At 36.1% G+C, this 20,989-nt stretch overlaps 1 protein-coding gene across 9 annotated transcripts; it reads right to left on the reverse strand.

Moving 5' to 3' along the window:
- Nucleotides 1-1,454: 1,454 nt before the first annotated feature.
- LOC103708551 (Got1/Sft2-like vescicle transport protein family) lies at nucleotides 1,455-19,732 on the reverse strand. 9 transcript variants are annotated; one of them, XR_015972577.1, is made up of 9 exons: nucleotides 19,612-19,732; nucleotides 17,803-17,889; nucleotides 13,745-13,836; nucleotides 13,568-13,648; nucleotides 9,982-10,079; nucleotides 9,820-9,895; nucleotides 9,674-9,716; nucleotides 4,648-4,709; nucleotides 2,026-4,525 (listed from the first exon to the last, which is right to left on the reverse strand). XR_015972577.1 is itself a non-coding variant. In XM_026805207.4 (8 exons), the coding sequence occupies exons 2-7, from the start codon at nucleotides 17,828-17,830 to the stop codon at nucleotides 9,684-9,686; spliced, it is 408 nt and encodes a 135-aa protein (XP_026661008.1). In that variant the 5' UTR covers nucleotides 17,831-17,889; nucleotides 18,115-19,697; the 3' UTR covers nucleotides 1,455-1,987; nucleotides 9,674-9,683. The 9 variants fall into 9 exon arrangements, 7 of the variants coding, with proteins under 7 accessions (XP_026661008.1, XP_008791740.1, XP_088565721.1 ...); XR_016398188.1 differs by having other exon boundaries at nucleotides 3,836-4,521; nucleotides 18,115-19,697; XM_026805207.4 differs by lacking the exons at nucleotides 2,026-4,525; nucleotides 4,648-4,709 and adding an exon at nucleotides 1,455-1,987 and having other exon boundaries at nucleotides 18,115-19,697.
- Nucleotides 19,733-20,989: the final 1,257 nt, after the last annotated feature.

A 20,989-nucleotide genomic window follows, 5' to 3' on the forward strand; every position in this document is an offset into this window, starting at 1 on the left:
CTCAGAAATCATACTATAAAACTTTAGTAAAGGATGATTGAGCACAGAATGAGATGTGACACAAAAATATCAAAAAATCAACTTGGTTCTATGCCAGAAAAGTCGACTATGGAAGCTGTTTTGGTATTTTGAAGGTTGATGGAACAATATAAAGTATAAGAATTATTAATGGTAACACCAATGATTCTCCAATTACAATAGATTTACACCGTGGATCCTCTTTATGCTAGTTATGGATGAATTTACTAGACATATTCCTTCATGCATGCTACTTACAAATGACACAGTCTTGGTAGATGAAACTAAGATTAGAGTTAAATTATAAGTTGGAATTGTAGAGGAATGCATTAGAATTCATAAATTGTAGGTTACGTAGAACTAAGACAGTAGAACTAAGACAGAATACATAAAATGTAATTTTAGCAAAATTAGAAATAGAGATGAAGTTAAGTGAAAATTAAGTATCATGAACTTCTTAAAAGTGATTATTTTCTATATTTGAGAATGATTATTTATAAGGAGGGATTGAAGAGGATGTTATCCTTAGGATTAAAGCAAGTTGGATAAATAAAGAAGTACAACTGGAATATTATAATTATAAAATACCTGCCAAGTTGAAGAAATTTTTTTTTGTAAAACCACGTACAACCAGCAATACTTTATAGTATAGAATATTAAACAATTAGAAAATAAATATTTTCAAAATATGTGCAGGCAAAATGAGAATATTGAGAAGATGTATGGTAATATAAAAAAAATTAAATAAGAAACAAAATTATTCTTTAAATAACGTAGGGTAGCACAAATCAAAAACAAATGGAGAGAAATATAACAAGATGGTTTAGATACGTACAATGTAGGCCAAGTGATATACTAATACAAAGGAGTGATTTTGATATATATAGAAAAAAATATATAGAGAAATAGACTGAAAATCAATAAGGTAATAAGAAAGGATTTGATATTACTACATCTTTCAAAAAATGTGACCTCAAACGGAGTGGAATGAAAAAAAAAGATTCACATTGCAGCCCCACTTATTTTGGTGTCTAGGCTTAGTTGAGTTCAATTGAGTTGTATAGGAAGTGTATTGTGTATCATCTTCCACATTTTATTCTTACAATCCAAGAAATATCCTGCAATAATGCGCTGATAAATTTATGCAAGACATCAAAAAAGGCAATTAAATATGGAATAAATCAGAAAAGCAACACCAAACTTGAGTAGTGCTAATGATAATAATGCCTTAGGAAGCACATGAAACGATCCTTAGATATTTATTTCCATTGATAGAATATATAGACGCTGAATCTACCAATATCTTTTCTAGGTCACGCAATGTATTGTTGACTTGTCAATGTGGCTGATGAATATGAAGGTTAAAAAAGATAAGAGGTAATAATAATCAGTAACAATATTTCTCCAAAAAAAAACCTAATAATGAATAACAATAATGAAAGTAATGCATGGTGCCAAGAAATGGATAAATGTTTCCCAAGAAAATGAAGCGTCTCTGCAGCGGGTACGGATCATTGAATGAAACGAATGGTTTCTCTTTTTACCACCTCATGAACCTCATCAAAACACTTCAGCTACCAACAAATGAGCAGTGCATTGAAAACCAACCTACTGCTATTCTACTTGGTTTCGTGCAGTTCTGCTGCATTTAATTCCATAATAATCATCTTTTAATGATCATTTCACTGCTGCAGCAGAAATCAAGCTTTTCACGTAAGTGACAATCATTTTAAATGCAGCATTTATTCATATCCCTGTTTTTGTGAAGATGACCACCAACTCCAATTCTTCAAAGCACACATCACATGCAGAATGGCTTTGAGGAATGCCCTCAGGACCTATCCTGGGGAAGTTTCTTCCTTAAAAGAGGGTAGTAATTGGCCAACGGAGTTAGATGCTTGCTTCAGCTACTGTCTTCCAGTCATTTAAAGAGCCAAACTCCATGCTGACCTTTACTGCCTTCACTTTTCTGCCACAAAATTTAGAGATGGCTTTCATTTCATCCCATTGAACAATCACAAGAATTTTCATATCAGATATGGAGTGAACAAGGAACAAAAATCATGGGTGGGCATTATAGAATATCATATAGGACGAGAAAGAGAAAATCCAAAAGTCGGGATAGGACAATTCCTACTAACGGAGTCCGTTAATCCTGTAACTTAAAAAAAATTAGAAAAAAAACTGTGCATGCCAAGAAAGATCGTCCACGAAAAGAAACCGTTTGTATCCTTTTCTTCCTCATCAAGCCTCTCCATCGATCTTCCTTATCAAGCCATCTATCCCATCCGTGAGTTCTTTCTTCCCCTCTCAACTCCCTTTCTTCTCCTTCAAATCTCTCTTTTTTCTAAAATCTTTGCACCTGAGAGTTCATAGAATGTAAGAAATGGTGCATATATAATTTTTTATGTTAGATAATGCTAGAAAACTATGCACCAGTACTGATCAACACTATATTCTAAAAACTATGTATCGATTTATCTAAAGGTATGTATTGACTTGCTAGAACTAATTTACTTGATGTATATTATATGGACATGTAGTATATACTAGTAAAAAACATGTTTTAGAAACTATGTATCGATTTAACTAAAAGTATGTATTGTATCATTACTAAGTATGTATCAAATAAGCTTACAATATATATCAGAAAGTTGACGAGTGTGTATCACCAACCATATAATGTGTATCAGTAGATATGATGTTCGAAAAACTATGCATCAATCTGCTTAAAGGTGTATATTTGGATTACTAGATAACTAATTTGCTAAATGTGTATCATCTAACCATATGGTGTGTATTGGTAAACCTCATGTTCTAGAAACTGTATATCGATTTATCTAGATATATTTTTTGATTTGTTAAATAACTAATTTGCTTGGTATGTATTGCTTGACGATGTCGTATATATCAGTAAAAAGTATGTTTTGGAAATGAGGAAGAAAGAGGATGTTCGCATAATTTCCTTTCCTTTTTTTTTTTTTTTTTAATTACCGGATGACGACTCTATTAGTAAGAGTCTATAATTTTTAGGTTTCTTCTTTAAAATGGGCACTAGAAAACATATGACAAAATAAAAAACCTACTTCATAATTTTTCTCTAATGCCCGCCCCATATGATTTTTGTTCGTGAGTAAAGTTTTTAAGTTACAATCTAATTGGAGAATGTGCGGTTGCACAACAAGGTTTAAACAGCATAGTAAATTCATACTTAATTGGTGGAAAAAGCCACCTGCACATTTGCAGCACAAGTACCGTATTAAAGTTGCGAACTAGCTATCCAAAAAGTGAATATTATGAAATCAACGGGACAAATATGAGCAGTGACCCTCTCTTTCAGAGCTGATGGAACCATACCATCAGAGGGTGAAGACTGCGCGCTAGAATGCCAAAATGTTTTACCAATTGTGGAAAGCCTGAAACTTCCCAAATGTAACATAAAGCATCAAAAGCATAATGGCTGTCCAGTGCAAAATGACTTTCAGAAGGACAACAAATTAGACAATTTATAGTACCATCTATGGTGATCAAGTCCAAATGCTTTGTTCTATTTCTGTGGATATTAATTTCATAGTTAAATATAAATCTTAACTGGGTAGAGTCATAAATCTTGCATAGATTTCTAAGGCTTTACTGTAATTTCATCCTTCTCAGCATGTCAACCCTGGCATTTAAAACATCAACCATTGGTTTATATATATATATACACACACACACACACATACACACACACACATATATATATATATACACATACATACATATATATATATATATATATATATATATATATATATATATATATAACATTGATGCACATCAGGAAGGAAATGGTGTGAAAGGAAGGCGCAAAATCAATAGAAAGATAAGTGGTGATTAGAATTTTATCAAGGTAGTGACACCATCCTGGAAATGTTTGAAATTTCCAGAGGCAATTCCTTAGAAACACTGAACAAATAAAGTCTAAAATTAGATGATAAAATGGAGAATTCATTGAAATGGTCAAGTGCAACAAAGATAAAGATAAAGATAGGTTTTGAGGAAGCATTGAGGAATTGTTGAAAGTAGCATCATGATACAAAAAATCTCTAGTCAATGAAGACATGGCAAAGAAAGATTTCTAAAGAAATTAAGCAAGCCCTAAACAGATAAAAATTGTAAAATCTTAAGATTATAGTTAGTTGAACAAAGAGGGAATAAGGTAATAAATTTGATCGTACCATTTTTCTAGTGCTTCACTTATAAAGCCTATTATCAACTCACTTCATTAAGAACAAGAATGATTTACTGTTGCATTTTGTTCTCCCTGGTGGTTGGTTTAACATGTGAATCAGCCTGACCCTGAGGAGCATTCGAAAGGGATAGCACGTAGCATCAGCAAATGATGCTAAGAATGCATGGTAAAGGTTATGCTGAGCAGCACTTCAGTTAAGCTTTCATACACCCTGTGGTGGAAGCTTTATATTAAAGAGTTGTAACCATCAACCTTGAGATTCCTGAGGACTATCTACGAACAGTAAATGGACTGCAACTGTAAGTCTCCATAAAACTAAAGCTTCTGAAGCATAACTGTGCAAAAAGATCCACAGAGCAAAAAATTGAAGGTTTTATGAAGGCTGTATCATCTACCTCCATTGTATCCACAATAGCGAAGCGGTATTCCACAGTTTCAAAAGCTTTAGGCACCATTTCTGAATAAGAATTCAACAAAAAACACCTTGGATTGGTTATGGATCACAAACCTCATTTTTAGCAACATTATCACATTCATGGGATGTGGAAAATTTGCTTAGCAGACTGATTACAGTGTCAACAATTTATATCCCTTGCAACAGAGATTGGTTATCCTGTATCTGTAATTCAAGATGACTAGTCAATTATGCAGCTCCATTGATTTATGCCAAATGAGTAGAACTACCTTAGTGCACCTAAAGTCGAGAAAATAGAATTTCCCAAAAGTGAAGGCTTCTATTGTTAATCCATAAAATTATAATCATAACCATCCAGCCTTATCCTCTTGGCTTTACGGATCCTCATTCTTCAATAAATTCTATTTAGGGTCCACCTCTGATATCATTTCAAGCTTTTCTGTATCTTTTTCTCACGACCTCCATCCATGCTACCAAAGACCACCTTCTTTTTCTCTATCCTTCAACACAAGTTGAAGTACCTCTCCTTAGATTTTCATAATGAATATCCATACCATCATAATCGATTTTCCATCACTGTTATTAGTTTGTGCAACTTCTAAACTCTAACATACTTATTTCTCTACTTATCTTCGCTAGTTTTACTACATTTTCATCCTAACATTTTTTTTTTTTTTATGATATGTTCAACTTATTTTCTTGAACCCTCTTTATTGCCTAAACACTCTGAGCCATATAACTTTGCATGCCTCACTGTTGTTTAAAACTTCCCTTCAAGTTTTAATTGTTCGTCTAATAATTGATTAAAAAATAGCAATTCCTATGAAATGTCCACTACTGCTGCTGACCATTTAACTACAAGAGAAAGGAACATCAATAAAATATATACTTCTAATAAAATTTATATAACTGATAGACTTCATTAATAGCACAAACTTACTTAACTAGGTATGGTCAAACCGGTCAAGCAAACTCCCAATGACCTCAAGATATAATACTATGGTCATTGCCTCCAAGATAAATAGCAAAAAATCTTTCTGTTAATTTTGTAGGCTCTTTGGTTGGCATATGGTTATAGTAAACATGCAACCAAGTATTAGGATCATCCCAAATTTTATATTAATTCAATAATCCATTTAACTTTTAAATCATCAATTTTGTCCTTGGGGGTCAAGGACTCAAGAATTAGGCTATCATATGCTTTGTGGCCGCATTGTAGAAGCAATCATAGATGAACATAAGCCTCAAACCTATACAGGTCATGCTTTGGTTTCTCAAACACTTAACCCTGCAAATTTTTCATACTGCATCTTTTCCTTTCAAATGCAATATATATACCATTAGAAAGCTTATCCTTTTCACACAAACACCCCTGCTGTCACAGTCCATTTGGTGAAATTAGAGTAAGCACCATAACCTTATACTTAAATTTGATATTCTAATTAAAATGACTAAAATTCCCTCTCAAAACTATTCCATCTAGTCCACTCGACCTTCATTGCCTTGTGAAGAAAATGACCAACTAAAGAGCTGAGTCAAATCTAACCACTTCTGTGATGCGCATCACCTCTTCGCTGAAATACCACCCTGGCCTAGACCACCCTTACCTTTGGCTATGTCCATGATGCCACCACCATGGAGACTCCCCATCTCATATCTCATGCTCTCCAACCCCTCAATCCTTGAATGGTTAGCCCCCAACCTCAACCTCATGTCTGTGGTGCCGTGTGCAAGTGCTCGACCAAATGTCAGGCACTGCAGTGTTGCCGCGAAGTACACCTTATCTTGGCTGCTGAAAAGCAGCAAAGGCAATGAAAGCTCATCCCAATAGTTGCCACCCCACTGCTTAATTTCGAAATCCATGCCATCGTGCATGACAATGTCAAAAGGGGTAAGATTGGAGCCAGTGAGTTTGCCCTCAACAGTGTGCTAAACACAATAGATGGTGATGCTGCCAATATGGATGGTGGTGGCAAGGGAGAGGAGTAGGGGAATGAGAAGGGTGAGGGGTGCTACTGGGATGTCATGGGAGAGATGAGAAAGCTAACTGGGCTTGGTTTCTCTTGGTTGAGAGGAATGGCTAAGGGCTGATGCGATTATAATAAAGAAAGATGTTACGGATTCTTGGAATGTAAGTAGTGAGTGGTTTTGATGAGAAAATTGGAAAATTTTGATATAGCTCCAATTTGACATGGAAGTGTATGAAGACCTGTACCTCCAAGATCAACAATCTCTCATCCTTGGCTTTTAAGCGGCCTTGACGTGTGCTCCAAGACCAACGTCTCCACCCTCATCTTCTAGATGTTCGACAGAATGCCCTTCTCCACCAGATGAAGGTGAGGGAAGAAAAGTTCATGATTGAGGGCTAAGCATCCTCTAATTTCTTTGCTTCGTTCGACAAGAGAAAACGTAAGTTTCCTCACGGGGCCGGACCAACCATTATTCGTCTTAGATATGAACGTAGAAATGTGTGGAATGAAAATTATTTTCCATAGCATGACTACTAGTAGGGGTGGCAATCAGGTCAAATGCGGGTCGAGTCAAAAATTCAGTAAGGAAAGCGACTCTTTTCTTTTTCACCGGGAAAGCCAGGTGTGGCGATCCAATCCCAGTTGATTGATCTCGACTTTACCAGCTCAACCCAAACCCGACCTATTTATTAAATAGGTCAAAATTTTAAATCTAAATTTGACCTATTTATTAAATAGATAACTCGTCCGACCCACATAACTCATTTATTAAACAGGTCAAGTCAAGTTAAATGGGTTAGACGGATTTTTAACAGGTTAGATGGATTTAAATAGGTTAAACAGGTTAAGCGAGTCGAGTTAAAAAGGTCAGAAACAAATTAAGCAGGTTTCAAACAGGTTAAACGAGTCGGATCATAACCCGATTCAATTATAAAAGAATCAAAATAGGTTAAACAAGTCAAAGGTTTAAACCTGAACCTAACCCATTTAATAAACAAGTTTAAACGGGTTGATTCATTTACGACCCAAACATGTTTATGTCAAACCAAACTTACTTAAAGCAGGTCAGATTGACGGATTGGATCATAAATTGCCACCCTTAAGCATGAGCAGACCGACCTTGATCAAGTCTTGACTGGCAATCATTCTCGCCCTGACCTCAATAAAAAGAGGGCAGCAGGGTGTCCTTCAGCCAAGCCACCAGAGCGCTACCCCGTGTGGGAAGGGCAAGAGGTTTACGAGAGCAAGGTGGGAGGAATATAGAATTAAGAAATTTTTGCAAGGACACTAGGCAAAAAATCCTAACCTAGAAGTGAATATCATTGGAATACATTTTTTTCCCCCACAAAAAGGCATTTTAGTCTTTTGGGACATAAACACCCTTTTTTTTTGCTGAAGGGGACGTAGACTCCTTCGAGTACAAATATGATGCACAAGGGTAACCTTGCAAAGAAGAAAGCTTTTTTGAGAGATATATGCAATTAGCACTTGTACGAGGATAAATATACAATATGAGAAATCTGCATATGTATACAAGCAAGGTCGAATATATAGACTCATAATATACCCGCATACTAATATCAGAGTGTATGCACTAATTTACACAACACTGAAAAAGATCTTTTCAGAATTTATTCGAGGATTCTCCCGTGGTATAATACAAATAAAAATGCCATACATCTAGCTAAAATCTTCAAATTAAATACTATTTGGTTTTTATATTCATCATCAACAACAACAATATATTATTGGGTTATATACAAGTACAGCTGAAAGTTGCAAAAGCTCCATCAAAGGATTATGCAGATTCTAGGATTAGCTATCATCTTGATGCCAATGTCATAAAACCGGTGGCAAAATCCTAGCTTGGAAAACATAGGTAAGAGAGGGACTTATCATGAAACTTTTATGACCAGTTGGCAAGTAAGGAGATTACCTTATTAGTTGTGGTTAAAGTTCATGTAACCAAAAAGCAACACTCCAAATTTCTTGGACTTGCAGAAAGCTTTTAGAGAAAGGATAACATGATAACTAGTATAAAGAATTGTGTCAATATCAAACTTGTAGAATAAGACAAAGAACCAAGTGAAATACACTCCCATATTTGGCCATCTTACTGAAAGAACCAAAAATGACAACACACTTTTATAAGGCCCCAGAACCATTGGACCCAATGAAATATCCAATTGATAGAAATTTCACATTTTGATCAAAATAGTTCAATGTCATGGAGGACATTGTGGTCCTGATTCATATTTTGCTCCAAAATGAATGTCAGAACTTGTAGGAAAACTGAAAGAGACAACTACAAAGGCATTCCTTCCAAAAAGTTCTCATCCTACATAACGAGTACAAAATGCAGTCATATATAGTATGTCAGAAGGCTATATGTCTTGTGCTACTAAGTAAGTTATCAAAGTCAACCGAGATCAATAACAAAAGCTAGGAAAGATATCATGTGTCATGACACATCTGTAGGTGCCGCATCCACCACCATGCAGTAATCTGAGCAACAATTCATTGGATTTAATCGAGGACAAAGTTGTGTTGGCATCGGCTGCATAACATTGTGAATCTTGCAAACCAGATCGGCAAGACTGTCTACACAATTACATAGTGGTAATGAACAAAAATCCAAAGCCCCAGCATGCATGCATGTCTATGTGAGTGCAAATGCAATTTCACGGAATAAGTGAAATTCTCTTTCCTATCACATACGGCCAAAAATTCAAATATCATGAAACCATGTAACTATAGACACAAAGATCAAGGAATGTGAAAGGAACGAAAAGTTGAGGGGACCTATTGAGAACCATAGGTCCAGTCAAGTTCCCCTTACAAGATCTCCAGTATAGATCAAGAAAGAAAGTATTATATATATATATATATGCCTACAAACACATAGTAAAACAACAGCATAAAACATTCTACCCTAATTATAGCTGGAAAAGTATTTGAAGAAAAATAACTGCCACCTAAATTGAAAACTCTAAAATGAAATTAGATTATTAATTATATTAATATAAAGAGTCTCACCAGTATATCTTCAGCCAAGCATCTGCCTCAAGCGATTGAAGAACTGTAACAAAGTTTAGATTGGCAAAAAAACTATTTAATTGCAAAGAAATCAAGTATATGAAAAAGTAGGTTCACTATATATGATCATGTAGCTGCCATCTTACCAGAAAAGGGTATTGCAGAAGCCATCCCATCACTGGTATCTGAGAAAGAAAAACCTTGATAGAAGGCCAAAAGCCACTGCTTGAGAGAAAATGGAGGCTGAGAAGTTAATATCATTGAAACATATACTCTAAGATCTCAAGTTTTAAAGATCAGAAAATAACCTGAATAGCACAATTGAGCCACACATTTCCAAGATGATACCAGTTATAGGCCAACGGACAAATATGAGAAAGAGCCCAACAAGAAAAGGTATAGAACCCTGCAATAGCAGAGTGATTAATGAAAATCACATAAATCCCCTTTAATGCTTCTTAGTAAGGCACCAACTATCAAAATATGCATACTAAGTTGGCCAAAGGTGTAAGTTGCAAGTTGAGTGATGCATGGGCATCGACTACAAGCATCAACATATTGGACCCGTGCTAAGCAAAAACTTGGCAAGCTAAAGCTTGCTCTAAATAACATAGTGCAAACCCAAACTAGTGGTGGGCCAACATTAGCAGGAATAGGCCTAGCAAAATGAAGTTGTCATCAGTCATGCCTAGCCTGATCTAAGAGGAACCTCTCGGTCCACCACTTTAGAGGAGCTTGGATGTTCATGGCTCCAAAAAAAGCAAAAGGAGACTATAAAGAAGAAACATTCCAGCAGAAAGAAAAGAGGCCACTGATGAAGTCAAGGCAGTGATAAGCAAAAATGCAGATGGCACCAAGGAAGATTTTTAAAAGAATTAAATAAGTTAATCGAAGCAGTGGCAAAAGAAAGGAACATGGCAAAGGAATAGCCACCAGTGGAGAAAATGAGCACAGAAAAAGAATTGTTGTGGGGGGGGGGAGAGAAGGGGCAATAGCAAATGTGGTTGAAAAACAGACATTGGCAAGGCACCTGTTATAAGTTTACAATCTAATCTAAATATTTACTTTGCTTACATAATGAATGCAACAGCATCACTATTAACTTTTGCATTTTATGAGATCTTGCTGAGAAACACATAAGTCCTATATCGAGCCATTAATGTATGGCAAGGTCTCATTATATGAAATGATGCAAAATTTACAGGCTTGTATCCCAGTCTACCCTAGTAACCCATAAAGCTTGGATAAGTAGCTGATAAACCCAGGTAGACAATGGAGTTGAAGCCGCATTACTTTCTCTCTTCCTCTGTGCATGCACATGTGCACTGAGTCCGCCCATTATATGCAAATCCGTAAATTTCTGTTGTTAAAGGTGACACTGAGGTGCAAGGCACAATCAGGCACAACCTCAGGGCCTCACCTATTTCAAGACGAGGCAACTTCATCAAGGCACAAAAAAGGCACGCCTCTGATAGTGCATATGTTGTGTCTATATGCCCGTGGGAGGCTGTGCGTTGCATTTTGATGACTGTGTCCATATGTTTCTCTGTGTGTGTGTGTGTGCTGTATGTGATTTGCATGACTTGATATTTATGCAACTTTCGATGAGTCTGGCTATGTATGTATGTATGTATATATATATATATAGCACTGTACTGTGTTTCTTTGTATTTTTATTTTCAAATTGTTCAACATCATGAATCCATTATATACATACATACGTACATATACATCAACATATATTTATGTATGTATTTATATATGTTTATGTATATACCTCCTCCACAACCCCCCCAATTGCAATTAGTGTGAATTTTCAGAGAATTTCCCATCTCTGCAATCCAGTGACCCTGTCCAGTCCAATGGCCACTAAAATGTTATGGCTTCCTTATACTCATGTATTTTCACCATAATTTTCAGATTCATGACATCTCACTACCATTTCTTCAATAAACTACCATTCAGTAACTACCATTTCTTCAATAAACTCCAATATATCCATACACACACACATATATACACATACATACATACATATACGCATATATATGTATGCATACATATGCATACATATGTCTCTATGTGTGTGTGTGTGTATGCGTATGCATGTGTATGTATATATATGTATATATGTATACATGTAAATGAAAGTCTTCATAAGATTTCTTTCTATTTTCAATCCTATGGAAACTTCAGATATAAACGACCATCAATTAGAATCCTTATTCAACTAAATTCCTATTCAAGATCATCCTAAGACTCTCTCTCTCTCTCTCTCTCTCTCTCTCTCTCTCATGTGCCATTCTAAGTCCTATGGAAACAAAAGATAGAATTGGGATCTTTTCTCAATGAGCTCCTCAATGGCCTCACCCACTCACCAGCACAATTCTTCATAACTGAGTGCACAATGACCTCATATCTCTCACCTGTTTTGGCTGCTGGATTCCTCCAAATCGTCATTAACCTCTCATGCTCACGACTTGCTTTGCCTCGAGGTTTTCCAAATCTTTTGATGAAAATCAACATCTTTTCTTCAGAAGGCAAGTTCCTCTTTGACTATGTTAATTTTTAAAAAATATATATGCATATGCAATCTTGGCTCAATACAGTAGCATGTGCCTACCTATGCAGTTTTTGTTTTTAATTGTACATCTAGTAGCTGTATCGATTAGTATCATCAATACATATTCCTTCATGGTATTTTTTATCGTGTAGTTTCCCTCAAGCATTTCCAACTCTTTAATTTGAAATTACAGAATACTCAAAAAAAATAAAATAAAAAATTAAAACCTTTCCCCTAAACACTTTTAATTGATTGATAAAGCAACGCCACAGTTTCCTCAAGCAACGTGCCCCCTCTAGGGATGAATCTTGGCTTAATCCTTGCATCTATACATATTCTTTTGAGAGAAATGGAGGGGAAAACCCACCTGAAATTAATATGAATACGCCCTCGAGGATTAAACCTTACTACAACATTCTTCTTTCTTTCTTTTTGAATCAAGTTAAACTTTTTGAGGAGTCTAATTGGTTGTGCCAGTGTCCAGGAGTCAGACGACATGTTTTTCTTTTTATTAAATTAAAGAGTCGAGCAAACACTACAATAAACTTGAGTTAAGGCCTATGACTTGGCAAAATATCTCTCCCCCTGTGTGTGCGTATGTGTGCGGCGCATGCACAACTTCTATGTGCATGAGAGAGAGGGAACCTTACTGTTCTCAGGACTTGTGAAAATTGCAATTATTTAGTCTAAAACTTTTGATTTGCAACCCTTGAGACAATTGTATGCTTCCCATGCCTCTATACCAGCATACCACCAATGGATGCATATACATAAACAGACACAAAATACACGTATATACATAAACACCGACGCACGGCAAGCTATATGATGTGCCAACAGCACCTATCTGCCCAATAAGATGCATCATGGTTGGCAAACAGAACATAGCCCTGCTTACATAGTTGCATGCATGTGAACCTAAGGTTTAAACTTCTCAATAATACATTCTTGCTTTCACATTATTATCTTTGCTGAATCAAGTTTAATTTTTTGATGAGTCTAAATGGCTGTCCATAAATCCAAGAGTGGGCCTTTTCTTTTAATGATAATGATGAAATTTTCTTTTAATGATAATGATGAAAGAGTCAAGCAAACACCATAAAACTTGAAGATGTGGTCCTACATGCTTTCTTGACACAAAACATAAGTAGAAAAGGAAGGATGAAAAGCTTCATAAAGATGTCATTTTATCTTACATAATTTCAAGCACACTTTTGTTGCATATTCTGTAAAGCATTTGGCAAGACAAAACCAAGTAAAAAGACTATAATCTTGAAAGTCACAAAGAAACAAACCTTTCAGTGCTTCACACAACTATATACTCATCTTACCTTATAATACATTTTCTTTGTGAAAAGTTGCCATGTAGATTGCCAACCAAGTAGAACACCAACACCAGACAAGCAAAATAACTGGCAGAGAAAAAAGAAAAAAGATGGCATAATGAGCTTCTATTTACATCTTTATTCTGGAAAAAAAGACAATTAAAACAAGGTCAGGTATCTTACATTACCCAGAGCCAGCAAGCCCCTGTCAAAGAAGAGAATAACACCCAGAAATGAGAACAGAATGCCAAAGCCTATCAGACCTATGCCAACCTCTACATCATTTTCACCAAAATCAGAGTTCTTGGGTTATTTTCAATGCTTTGAATGTACGATATAAGGAAATGAAAAAACAAGAAATGGATATAAACATAAAGAACTCCGAAGGCAAAGAAATGTCATGATAGAATACCATAATCTTCAAACAAAAAAGATGGAACCATAAATGTGACTTTTAATTTTTGATGCCAGCTCAGTTTTCTCGTGATCCAGCTTAATGCGTCATTAGCATGCATTACACCTCAAACACTCAAGATGCTTTTGAAACTAGGATATTCCTGAATGGCATACCCATCACTCTATACACTGGATATGCAAAAACCAATCATCCTCACATTAATGGCATCAGGTTCATCTTCAATTCTTTTGGAGTATTTATGTATGTATAGTGGCTCCCAGAAACTGCCTTTATAACAGATACTAAGATGCATCATCCACAACATATGATGAGGTAATGATAAAAAAAGTACAGCATCAAACAAGTATTAGATAACACAAACTAAGCATTTATCTTCCATTTAAATAAGCTTGGTATCATACTGTGTCAAACTGTAGCATGCACCAAGAAAGATGGATAAAAGAAATTCTCCATACAGTTACAGGCCCACCTACTTTAGAAAAAGAATTTTGATGACTCCTGGATCCGATAACAATACCTCATTGAAAGTTTGAGATCTAAGCCCTCCCAAAAAATGAAATTTTACATGCCACTGAGGCATGTTCATGGCAAAAGATGACAATGTACATAGTTACAAGGTTGACGGGTCACTATTGATATTCTTTCTGAGCTAGGCATTTTGTCCTGATACAAAAAATGATATTAGATAATTTATGCACTATGAACAAAGCAATACAAAATGTATCACATAGAAGTTCTCCGCAACTCTATCAAAGCCAAGGTCAGCACCTATGCCAATAGGTCGGTGGTACAGTACAGTACGGTATTATGTTGTGCCATTCCGGCATGAACCGATAGAAAAACAAGCACGGGAGGGGGAGAAGAAGAGAGAGGAGAAAAGAAAGATAGAAGGATGGAGGGAGGGAGAGGACGACGAAGAGATAGAAGCGGAGGAGGGGGACAGGGAGAAGGAAAGAGAGAAAAAGAGAGAGAGGGAGGGATGGAGGGAGAGGGAGAGGAAGGGAGGGAGAGGCAGAGAGAGGTGTTGTCGGAACAGAGCCTTTGGCCCCTTTTTATATTTATTTTTGAATTTTTTTAAGTGAAGTTGGCAGCCACTGCCGACTTCAATTTAAAAATTAAAAAAAAAGAAAATAATAAGTAAAGTTGACAATGGCTGTCGACTTCACCTAAAAAAATCAAAAAAAATATTTAAAAAAAGGCCGAAGCCCCTGTTTGAAAATGAAACTCCCCAACTCCAACAACATGGAAGAGAGAGTGCTTCGAAAGCCCTCTTTCTCCCCCTTCCTCCCTCTCTCTCTCTCTCTCTCTCTCTCTCTCTCTCTCTCTCTCTCTCTCTCTCGTGCCCCATCAACCTCTCCCTCCCTTCCCCTCTCTCTTTCTCCCCCTCCCTCTCTTTTCTGCTCTCTTTTCTTCTCCCTCTCCCCTTCCTTCGTCAGTATCTCGATACAAAGGCCGGAACCATCCTGGTCGACCTCCGGTATAGCTCAGTTCGCCCCAAAAAAGGCGGTACCGCCAACCTTGATCAAAGCACTCTTTGCACTCATCATCTTTGTCATCCTTATAAAAGATAGCATTTGAAAAGATTGAACGACAATAATGAGCATCCAACAAATGTCTATCTTAGAAATAGCAACATGGAAAATAATAATCTACACATGCTAGACCAGAATTATCAACTAGGGTTGGAAATAGACTTAGGCAAGCCCATCATGCCATGCCAGATTCAGGTTGAGCCTTGAGCCTAGTGCGAGAGGGTTCGAGCTCAAGTTTAGGCTTGGGCTGTAGAGTCCAAATAAATGTTTAACCCAACCCATGCCTGGTCCAAAGCCCAACCCGGCCTGGCGACCCCCAAACACATTACCCCCACCCCCACCTTCTCTCCCCGGATCTCTCTCTCCTCTCTTAATATCTCTCCTCTTGCTCTCTCTCTCTCTTGATTTCCCCTAATCTCTCTCCTCTCTCTCTCTCCCAATCTCTCCATCTCTCTCTTCTCTCTCCTCTTGTTCTCTCCTTTCCCTTTGGATCATTCTCTCCTCTCTCATTTTATGTCGGCCCAATTGTGGCGGTGACACACTCGACGATGACAATGAGGTAAATTGGGATCATCTAGATGTTGTAGTGATCAAGATGTCAAGAACAAGGGAGTGGGAGTGGGAGGGATGGTGGAAGGCACAACATCAATAGACAGCTTCAATTTTTTTTGGTAAAAGGAGATCAAGTTTTGAGATTCAAATCAATCAGCGCCTTTCAATCTGGTTGGGCTCAGTTAGTTGAGCGCATCTAAGCTTCAAGCTTGGCGTAAGTTCGAGTTTAGCTTGGATTAAGGCCAGAACCTCAAAAAAAAATTCGTAACAAAGAAGCGCATATTTCTTTTTTTAGGTGGAGCCCCAATAGCAGGGAACCTAAGTCGGTCAATTAGTCCCAACCTTATTTAGAACAAAGAATAGATAGTCTTTCCAAACTTTTCATATAGAAGGGCCTAAGAAGCATGTGCAATCCTGAATATTATGAAACATACTAGAAATCTACCTATTTGGTCATTGCATGTGAAAATCTAAAGAAATACATGATATAGGAATTTAGAAAAATGATAGCACAATAGACGACATATTTAGTACTTCGTTAAAATTGAATTCGATAAAACAGAGGTAGTAATAATAGCTATTTGTTTTCCTAAGGGGCTTGAAGTGGTAGGAACTGAATCCAGAGACAATAGCAACATTCTATAGCTATTAGACAAAAAGCATGGCATTTATTGCATGCAAAGAGCAAATGCATGTATCAGAAATAAAACCTATAATCTATACTTGCACAATCCTTACCTTGATAAACAAGAACAAAAATTGTAGAGTAAAAAAGAAAAAATAACTTTCATTCTCAAATAAAAAACTTCAGTTAAGCTTTCAACATGTCAAACAATTTGCTTTTTTCCACAATTTTAAAGATTTTTATTTTTAATACCATATGATAATTTTACTTTCTGCCATTATTTCTAGTTCCAATCCATTAGGTGCAAAACTTTCATTTTTGAGCAAATGTTCAAGGACTAGCTGAAACTTAATCCAAAGGCTTATCAAATCGCGCTCCAATACTAAATTCTTAACCCTAGCCCTTGTGGGGAAAAAAAGACGATCGTCAAGACTATGATTCACTGCGACACTCAACAAATAAAACATAGAATAAGTGTGGTTCCATGAGTCATAAACCAAATAAGGAAGAGGGAGAAGTATCTAGCACCAACATATACACTCTGAATACAAATTAGTATTATTTCCAACAGTCTCAAACACAAAAAAGGGGGACTTTATAACTTTCATCACCTCACATCCTCAATTCCACATGTAGATCATTTTCAACTTGTTTTGCATTATGAAAAAATTTTGTTTTCTAAGAAGTATGTGTAATTCGCAATTGACTTAGGGAAGAGTGTTACTGTGAGATGTGAAGTGTTTAGGATGTCATAAAAGTTATTATGCATGTAAGTCATGCATATCGACTATGTGCAGCTAGAATGTTGTTATGGCATGCTTAAATTTACTTGCACATAAGGGACACACAATCCATGAGGAGCAAAAGATGAAGATAACTGGCCACTAAAATATCATGCCACTTCAAATTTTATTTTTTTTCTTAATCAAATAAACTCTTAAGGAACACTGGGCACAAAAGAACTGATGGGATCTAGCAGATAAAATAGCAACCTTTGTTGAAAACAAATTAAATGGAGATTTACAAAAGAGAATAGAAAATAACTAGCATGAAGTACTTGTTTAGTTTCAGATAATATAACAAGATTTCCTATATATCAAGTAAGGGACTTCACTTTTCAGCTCACTAATCTCGTAGGCCATTATGCCACCAACTGAAGCAGACCTACACAAATCAAGCTAATTCCTCCACGTATATGGATCTGCAACACCATAATGTTTAAATATCAATCTTTTGCAACAGGAGACCGGAATCTCAAATGAAAATGTCAAAGGGAAAGTAACAAGATTAGGTGTAGTAGCAGACAAATGCTTATACTATATCTATAACCCACAAGTACATAAGCAATCTTGCACAGGTAGATAACGTGGTTCCATGTTACTCAAATACAAAACTGATAACTACATATTCAAGATCAAAACAAAACCTTAGAAACCTCAAGAAAGTTTTGCATTTGAGCAGGTGCATGTCCTATGAACCAGTTATACTTCAATGGCCTTTGAGATATCCACCAACATGGATACTCGAAGAGAAACTGTTAGTGCTCATTAAGTATAAAAATACAGCAAAAAGGCAAAATATTATAGGATATACAGATTATCCAGAGTACTGGACACAAAATCTTAAAACGGCCCAATAAACATCAAAAACAAACTTCATCTCTAGCAAGTAGCGATGCTAAGTTATTACTTGCCTGATTATTTTGACGTACACATGCAACAAATAAAAAGGATAACCCAACTTGCCTAAGAAACTATTCATATACAGAGAGCATCATCAATGAATATCCAATTATAACAGAAGAAAAAATTTACCCAATTTGACATCCGACTTCATGCTGCATTTGGAAGATCTCTGCATTCAAACATCAATTCCATACATATTACGCTTAGCATTGCAAATCTGACTACACATCTCGAGAACTTCATTTCTTCGCATCACACAGCTCCTAGAGGGGACATCTTATTGATTAAAATGCAGATCACATCTCCTCTCATACTTCCATGAACCCATTCACATTACCAAAAGTGATTTATACTTGCTAAAGTTGAATCTCATTCAAGAATTTTCAACAAAGTTGGCTACAGGAGTAACCAAAATGCTGATGCCATAAAACACCATATCCGATGAATATCGCGTACAAGGAGAGCCATGCAAATTTCCCAATCATTAACCAAAGAAATCTTCCTGAATTCATCATTTCATAATGCACAAGAATGTTCCACAAGCTCGTTCTAACTAGAAACACCGTCAACCAACAAGGCGAAATTAAATTAAGATAAAATATAAATGACCTACACTCATCAACCAAACTTGACATTGAAAAGCTTATAGCTCTTTCCAAGTTATCTTCCTTGCATAAAGATCTTCTTAAGCGGTAAATTAAGCGGGCAGCCAATATCCCCCTCTAAGAACTGGAGACTTACAGCCCATGTCACACATACCCTATATAAGTTTACCAGCACAAACATGCAATGAACGCGGCACATTCAACATAAAATAAGGGTGTAATTTAGAATAAAAAAACGTATAGTTTTTGATTTACAATAAAATTCCAATTTTCGAACTCATGCGCATGCAAAACGTGCCACCGTTCAATTTCCGAATCTCGGTATTAATATAACAATTGTGAGAAGCCCTCAACTAGGGTTTCTTGAGAATCTCTGCCACGAGATAGCTAGCTCTCAATTCCAAGCCAATATGTACAAAATTACATGCCCTAATTTGCTTCAAATCTTGAATCTCGAATGAAATAACTCGCATCACGCATAATATTGATGTGTCCGAATGTGCTCATAACAAATATCAATTAACATCGCCGAAAGATTAGACTCGCAGAAGGAAGAAAGATGAAGAACAAGAATTACACGCATTAAATAGATAAGATTCGTACAACTTTCTACATACCTTGGTAGGTTTTTACCTTTTTTTTTTTTGCTTTGATATTTTGAGGCGAAGGCTTTGGATGCGTTCGAATATTGGGGTTTTCGGAGCACACTGATGCCGTCATTAGCCATCACCGATCGGGACTCCGTTTCCGGACACTCGCGGTGGGAATAAGCTTTCAGGCCCCGTTTCGATAGGGTTCTTATGAGACACGTGGACTGGTTTTTGGCTAACTAACGAGAAAAGGATAAAATTAAAAAAAATATTGTATTAGCACATTGTGGCAATGATGCATACTATACTAATTTAGCCGTTATTTTAATTTTTCATTATACAATGATATAATATAATATAATATTTTGATATATGAAAATGGCAGTAATATTATATAATAATATATTATAGTATTACACAATATTATTCTATTGTAACATTATTTGAAATATTATTTTCAATATGTGCAATACATATCATAAGCAAGATGCATGTATTTAAGTATTGACCGGTGCTATGCTAATTGCTGCAATGGAGGCCATCAATTAAAAAAAAGAGAGATAATTGAGGTGCCATTTTGCATCGCTTTTATTTTTTCTATTTTTAGAATTATAAAAATAAAAATTCTATTTCTACTGTATCTAATTTTTAAAAACATAAACTTGTTTGGTATGATTAATTATTTTTAAAACAAAAATATTAATGGTGATGGAAATGGTAGTGATTGGAGTAGAGGTAGTGAGGCGATGATTGTACTGATGGAAGGTATGGTATAGCACAAGTGATGAAGATGGCATCGGCTATATGGTAGAGATAAAGTGATGGTTGTGGGCCTCGTGGCAGCAATAATAGCGACATTGGTAATGCTAGCTATGGCAGCAACAATAGTAGTGCAAGGGTACCAACGATGTGGTAGAGGTAATGGTTATGATAGCGGTGTGGTGGAGACAGTGATGGTAGTAATACTGATGGTAATGGTAGCAGTAGTCAAGATGCCAGCAATGTGGCAGAATTGGCAATGATAGCAATAATATGTTTTTTTTAATGCAAGGGATGCAGAGATAGCTACCTGATTTTTATAGAGATTAGAGAGAAAAATTACAGCCCAAACTCTCCCAAATTCTAACAAAGATCCTGATCACATAATGTAGACCTGTCATTGAAGGTGTGAAGTCCTTTCGAGGCTATAGCCACAACAGTTGAATGTTTAACAAGCAAAATCCTAAAATTCCATTCTTTCCAACATGCCCATACAATAGCTACGAGAAGCATAAGAACAACTAATTGAACTTTTTTCTAAAGTTCCTCTAAATCCAGTCGGGACAATAGTAACTAAAAGAGGATTGAGAATGTAGCACCCTAGGAGCCAAGCATATATTCATCCAAATAGATGAGAAGAAGTGGTAGTAAGAAAACAGATG

The sequence above is a fragment of the Phoenix dactylifera genome, chromosome 13 (assembly GCF_051530095.1).
Source record: "Phoenix dactylifera cultivar Ajwa chromosome 13, Ajwa_hap1_PhDact_Kaust_v1.1, whole genome shotgun sequence".
NCBI classification, from domain to species: domain Eukaryota; kingdom Viridiplantae; phylum Streptophyta; class Magnoliopsida; order Arecales; family Arecaceae; genus Phoenix; species Phoenix dactylifera.

Coding starts and splice junctions, on each gene's coding strand:
- LOC103708551 (XM_026805207.4), bottom strand. CDS start 17,830: ATGGCCTACGAGATTAGTGAGCTGAAAA. Junction 13,649..13,744: donor GCTTGCTGGCTCTGGGTAAT/GTAAGATACCTG, acceptor TTTCTCTGCCAG/TTATTTTGCTTGTCTGGTGT. Junction 9,717..9,819: donor TTCTGCAATACCCTTTTCTG/GTAAGATGGCAG, acceptor ACTTTGTTACAG/TTCTTCAATCGCTTGAGGCA.